The sequence below is a fragment of the Phyllobates terribilis genome, unplaced genomic scaffold, assembly GCF_046119375.1.
Source record: "Phyllobates terribilis strain yellow unplaced genomic scaffold, ASM4611937v1 Scaffold_7__3_contigs__length_470593459, whole genome shotgun sequence".
In the NCBI taxonomy this organism is placed as follows: Eukaryota; Metazoa; Chordata; class Amphibia; order Anura; family Dendrobatidae; genus Phyllobates; species Phyllobates terribilis.
In genome coordinates, this window is record NW_027362767.1 from 411996467 (window position 1) to 412002375 (window position 5909).

Here is a 5909-nt window from a genome sequence, read left to right on the forward strand (position 1 = left end):
TCAGTAGCTTAGGAACTCATGGTTACGACCACTCATATAGTGACAGTTAGTTCTTAGTGGTTGTAACCATGGATACCTAAGCTACTGCAATGTCCTGCACATAGAGTAAGCGACATAGTGAATCAGAAGAACTATACTACATTTCTAATTGGAGGTATTTGCTAATATTATTATTATTATTACACCTAATACATATTGGGATAGGCTACTGAAGATGGGAATAGTCCTTTAATCACACGTGGCTGCGGTTTTCAGGCGACGCTGTGACCGCTTTGTGTGTGAACGCGTCCTATAATAAGCTTGTCTGCTTGTAGGAGTTCTCTGTACAGGAGGCGACCACAGGGAGTTTTTTCTTTATTGTACAATAGTCAGAGGATGTTTTATTCCTCACATGGAGTGAATGTGGACATGAGACTGCTGTACCACTAAACATAAATACAGATCAAATATGGTGTATATATATATATACACACACACACATACATATATATATAAAACATGGCTGTGTCTTTCCCCTCATGCCAAAACTCATTCAAATCATAGTCGGGCACAAATACAAGAGTTCTTGTTTCCAGGGGAAGAAATTATAAGGCGGACCGGAAGCTCAGCATTAACTCCGCCCAGTACACCCGGAAGTATGCGGTGAAGCTTCCTGTCCAATGGGCAGTGACCGTGGGTGTACCGAGCAGAGCAGCTATAGAAGTGAGTATGGGGGGAGGGATAACCTGTGCTCAGTCCTGTCTGTCCTGCACTGTCAGGGTATGCTGGGGGTTGTAGTTCTATAACAGCCTGCATGGTTCCTGGCTGCTGTGTGCTGCCATCACTAAGGTGTCCAGCCTGCCTGCTCTAGTCTGTAAATAACGCTCATTTTCCAGGTCTGTGTTTGCTGCCAGTGAATGGAGATACTGATGGACAGTAATGGGGAATGTTCTTGCTGTCGGTGAGTGGAAAACCTCTATGAGGCCGATGCATCTGACAGCTGAGCGTTTGCTACAGTTGCATCCAGTCTTAGTTATCCCTCTGTGGCCCTTTGCAGGCTCGATGTGGACACCTGCGCCGATACAGTGTAGCAAACCATCATACCTGTGTGTTTATTGCAGACTTGATCCACTTGTAGCAAACTCTCAGCTGTGAGAAGTATCAGCGCCAGTTTTCAGCCTCTGAAAAGGGAAAGGAAAAGTTTCCACTCACTGGCAGCAAGCGGAGATATCGAAATGGGTGAGAACTAGATGGAAAACGTCTTAAAAGGGATAAAAGTGCACGGTCCCTTTAAGACTAATCCTTTTGCCCCCCGCAGGGCCGATGTCTTCCCGTCGGGAGCGGAGGGCGCTTCGGTACGTGGAGCGCGGGGACGTCGTCCGGCTGAAGTCTTACGTCAGGAAACATCGCCACCTACAGCTGGATAAGGTGTTAGCGGGAGGACGGAGCCTTCTCCATGCCGCCTGCGCGCTGCGGGATGACGCCTGCGCTCTGCTGCTGCTCCGCAAGGGAGCGGACCCCATGGTGTGTGATGCCTCCGGGAACAACGCTCTGCACCTGGCTGCTCGGGAAGTGGAGAAAGGGGGATGGGAAGGTGAGGAGGGGGTGATAGCGATTCCGGGTGGAGTAGTAGTACATCTCTCCCCGTCCCCTGTATAGACACAGGTGGATGATATCGTTGTCTCCCCTGCAGCCACCCCCAGGGGGAGCTCAGTGACCTCCATAATCACTCAGTCTGCATTGAGCTCCCCCTAGTGGTGACAGCAGGCAGTGATAGTTATATCATTTACCTCTGTGTCTGCATCTTTTCATTCGGTTAGCTTTTCTCCTGTTTTAGTTTACACAGACCTGGTAGTACCAATCCTGAAGCGCAGCCCTCAGTGCATCGATGTGACGAATCATCAGGGGACGACACCGCGGGACATCCTGAGACGGGCGGAAGACCTGATGGTGTGTATGACCCAGAAGGTGCGCGAGTTTTTCTTAGAACGGACCACAGTAATTCAGCTCATCTCTGAGGATGGATGAAGATGGGTCACAGCGCAGGTAGAATCTGCTCCGCAGCTCAGCTGTTAGTCCTGGCAGACAGCCATGATGGTTGGCACTCACTGCTAAATCTCTTGTGTAGGCAGCGAGTATGGCGGCACGGCTCTATAACTGCTGATTGATGGCGGGCACGCCTCTGTAACTGCAGATGGACGGCGGGCTCGCCTCTGTAACTGGCAGATGGACGGCGGGCTCGCCTCTGTAACTGGCAGATGGACGGCGGGCTCGCCTCTGTAACTGGCAGATGGACGGCGGGCTCGCCTCTGTAACTGGCAGATGGACGGCGGGCTCGCCTCTGTAACTGGCAGATGGACGGCGGGCTCGCCTCTGTAACTGGCAGATGGACGGCGGGCACGCCTCTGTAACTGGCAGATGGACGGCGGGCACGCCTCTGTAACTGGCAGATGGACGGCGGGCACGCCTCTGTAACTGGCAGATGGACGGCGGGCACGCCTCTGTAACTGGCAGATGTATGATCGCTGGGAACCGGTAGACAAGATGGACTCTTGGAAAAGCAAATAAACTTTCCAGGTACCCTTCCACCTCTTCATATCCTCTTTTCCCCTTGCTCCTCCAGGCCTCTTCCCTCCTGGGTGCTGCCACAGACTTTATCCTGACCTGGAGCTGACGGCGGGATGTGTCTGCGGTGGCACCTGGGAGTGACGAGGATCACGACCTGCAGGAACAAAGATGTCTCTCTGGGATTCCTTATGACATCGCCGAGGTCTTAGGTTTGTAATACTTGAAAGGGGTCTAGTTTGGGGTTATTATTTGGGGGTCGCTCTGAGTTTTTGTTTATGGTGACGTCTGGTCTGGTATGTTTTTATGGGATCTGGTTTGGAGTCTACATTTAGAGGGGGTTGGTTTGAGGTCTATATTTAAAGGGGTTGGTTTGAGGTTTGCATTTGTAGGGAATCAGGACTGGGATCTGTTTTGCCTTTGTTTTTACTTGCAAGGGTCTGGTTTGGGGTCTTCATTCAGAGGGGATTGGTTTAGCATCATGATTTAGAGGGGCTGGTTTTTGGGTCTGTGTTTAGAAGTACTGTTCTTAGGCCTGTAATTAGGTGGTCTGGGGGTCTTTGTTAGTTTAGAGAAGTCCGGTCTGGCTTCTCTATTACTTTAGGGTTTCCTTTTTATTTAGGGGGTCTAGTTTGGAGTCAGGGTTTAGAGAGGGGTTCTGTATTTAAAGGGGTCTATTTTTTTAGGGGGGTTAATTTGAGGTCTGTTCTACAGCCTTTTTTTGTTTAGGGGTTAGGGTTTGTTCTTCATGGGTTCTGGTCTGGAGTCTGGGGGGTTTAGAGTGGGGTCTTTATTCATTTTATTTTTTTTTATTGATGAACAATTTGCAGTCCATATGTGAAGGGCTTAATCTATACTTTGTCTCCGTGCTTCTTACACGTATTCCAGCAGCTGCTGCGTGCAGAGATGGACGAGCAGTATTTGTCTCTGGACCACTGATTTTTTACACTTCTGTCACCGCGATATAAATGAATATTAATCCATCAAAAACTTTGAATACGACTCTGTGAAATTCTGCACTTCTCTAGTAACTTTCTGCTGCTCATCAGAAGCTTGTAGGAGCCAGTACAGACTGACCGAAAAAAACCTGAATGTGTAAGTTTTCTGCTTATGGAAACTTTTTGCTTCTTTGTACAGGAGCAGACCCCCGGGCCGAGAGCTTATCCTGAATCCGGCCTGGACCTCTCGTCTTCGCAGTCTTCCGAGTGGAGAGAGAAACTGTTAGCGGAGAGTATGGATGAGTATCAGGAATTGTACGGACAGTATGAGGGTAAGGGCCACACGTTTAAAGGGGTCTATCCTCTAATATTCATGGCCAGGTGATGCTGCTTTCTGTCCTTAGTTACCTCAGCCGTTCTCAGCGTTTTGTATTCTCTTTTCAGAGGATTATCCGGAGGACGAGCCCAAGGTGGAGACATTCGAGTCCTGGGCCGATCGAATCTACAGAGAATACCAAGCAAGGAAGATCCAGTCTGAGCCTCCCGGGGCAGCGGGCAAAAGAATCTCCGTGAAGACGTCGTCCAGCGCCGGGGAAGAGAAGACGTATGTACTGAGGCAGCTACAGAAGGAGAAGGAGCTGCGGGAGGTGCAGAGCGAGTGCTATCGGAGGAGGTGTGAGGACGTGTTTGGTGGAGCCGGCTCATCTGCCCGAACGGGCGAGCAACATGGGACGGGCACAGAAGACCACCCGGGTCCAACCAATACAAAGACTGGGCTCGGTACACTGGGGTACAGTGACATCCCCTGGCCACTGCCAGGAGGCACAGCTGAGCAGATGGCACAGATCATTGCTGCTGCTGGTGACTCGTCTGATGCCGGCTCATATAAGCGCTACCTGCGGGCGCAGAGGGTGACGTGGCATCCGGACCGCTTCATGCAGAGATGTGGCTCTCGTCTGCTCGCCAAGGACAGAGAACGAGTGCTGAGAACCGTAACTGCGTTATCCCAGGAGCTGAACAGACTGGCGGAGCTGACAAAGTGATGGGGAGATGCTCGGTATACCGCCACCATGGTGCACCGGTGTATATGTATTTCCTATGACTAGGATTATTCAGTAAAACTTGTGAATTATATATAGGTTTCCCTTTTTTACCTTTTTGTATTAGTTTACCCTGTTACGTCTGCTTGGGGGAGACCCCCATACCTACACCAGATTCACCAATGGAAGAGCGCCACCTTGTGGATATCAGTGTAACTTACCGAATCTGAGGATTTCTGTTAGTTATTTGCGTTCTACACGTTTTAGCAGATATGATGTATAATAAAGGGTCTAGGCTCGAACATCCCCTAATAACTGCAGATAAAGTAAAAAAAAAAAAGTGTGTTTTGCCATTTTTTGAGGCTCATAAATTTTTTTTTATTGATGGATTAGTATGAATAATTGTTTGTTTTTTTTGCCTGGTGAGCTGTTGTTTGTACTGTTTGCATTTTGACGTTTCGCTCGATTTTTTTTTATTTTTTTTTTTTTATTGCGTTTTTTTTGGAGGTGAAATGATTGAAATGCGGCCATTCTGCCGTTTCAGTTGTTCTCTTTATTAATTTTACCGCAATGAGTTACTTTTGCCTGATGCTTTTTATTATTTGCTTTCTGATTGGGAAACAGGGAGGTTTTATGTTTCTAAAATATTTTTTTCAATTATGTTTTATATATTTTTTTTTTTTAGTACCTTTTAGGGAACTTGAACCTGAAATTAAGTCTTGCAATATATAGTAAAACTAAGAATCTTTCATAAATCTCATCCATCGGCTGGATTTCATAGTAGTACCAAAATGCTGGCAATGAAAGCGTTAGTAATCCATCGTTGCATTGCAAAGGGGGTGCCTGAACCACCCCTCCACCCAGTTTGAAGTACCTAAACGCTGCTGTAATCTCTGATAACAGTATTTAATTGAAGCTAGCTCTGATCGCTGCTGTTAATGACAAGTACCGGCTGTATGACATAGCTGTCACCAAGACAGTACGGAGCGGTCTCAATTCCTGAGCCTGCTCCATACGCCATACACAGCATGTACATCACATACTGGGAAGGTTTTAAAGGCATTTTAATGAATGATAATTTTACATTGATGGGGTGTCCTCATCTGATTCCTACCGATGGGGAGAGAGAAGGGGCAGTAGCTGCATCGGTCGTTTCCTGCAGACACAGCGGCGGCCAGCTCTACCCTGCTGTCTTGTATTTTAACTCTGTTCAGTCTGCTTGTATAGTGCTGGCCCAGACATAGCAGATATCTGTGTGATATTGAAGTTTAGGGTCCCCGGACCTCCAGCTGATGCCGCTGTTCCTTTGTCCTTGTTTGATTTTTATTTTGATTGGTTAAAACCTATGAAAATCCCAGAAAATATAAATCTTGATCTCCTGCGAAAT

General features: G+C 47.9%; 1 protein-coding gene across 3 annotated transcripts; it reads left to right on the forward strand.

The window, feature by feature from the left end:
- Window positions 1–586: 586 nt before the first annotated feature.
- On the forward strand, window positions 587–4831 carry LOC141153287 (NF-kappa-B inhibitor-like protein 1). 3 transcript variants are annotated; one of them, XM_073637999.1, is made up of 7 exons: window positions 631–702; window positions 876–940; window positions 1101–1218; window positions 1298–1573; window positions 1817–1929; window positions 3682–3814; window positions 3927–4831. In XM_073637999.1, exons 3-7 carry the CDS (start codon window positions 1215–1217, stop codon window positions 4523–4525), a joined length of 1125 nt encoding a protein of 374 aa, XP_073494100.1. In that variant the 5' UTR covers window positions 631–702; window positions 876–940; window positions 1101–1214; the 3' UTR covers window positions 4526–4831. The 3 variants fall into 3 exon arrangements, with proteins under 3 accessions (XP_073494099.1, XP_073494101.1, XP_073494100.1); XM_073638000.1 differs by lacking the exon at window positions 876–940 and having other exon boundaries at window positions 623–702; XM_073637998.1 differs by lacking the exons at window positions 876–940; window positions 1101–1218 and having other exon boundaries at window positions 587–702; window positions 3927–4830.
- Window positions 4832–5909: the final 1078 nt, after the last annotated feature.

Coding starts and splice junctions, on each gene's coding strand:
- LOC141153287 (XM_073637998.1), top strand. CDS start 660: ATGGGCAGTGACCGTGGGTGTACCGAGCAGAGCAGCTATAGAA. Junction 703..1,297: donor CGAGCAGAGCAGCTATAGAA/GTGAGTATGGGG, acceptor TGCCCCCCGCAG/GGCCGATGTCTTCCCGTCGG. Junction 3,815..3,926: donor ATTGTACGGACAGTATGAGG/GTAAGGGCCACA, acceptor TTCTCTTTTCAG/AGGATTATCCGGAGGACGAG.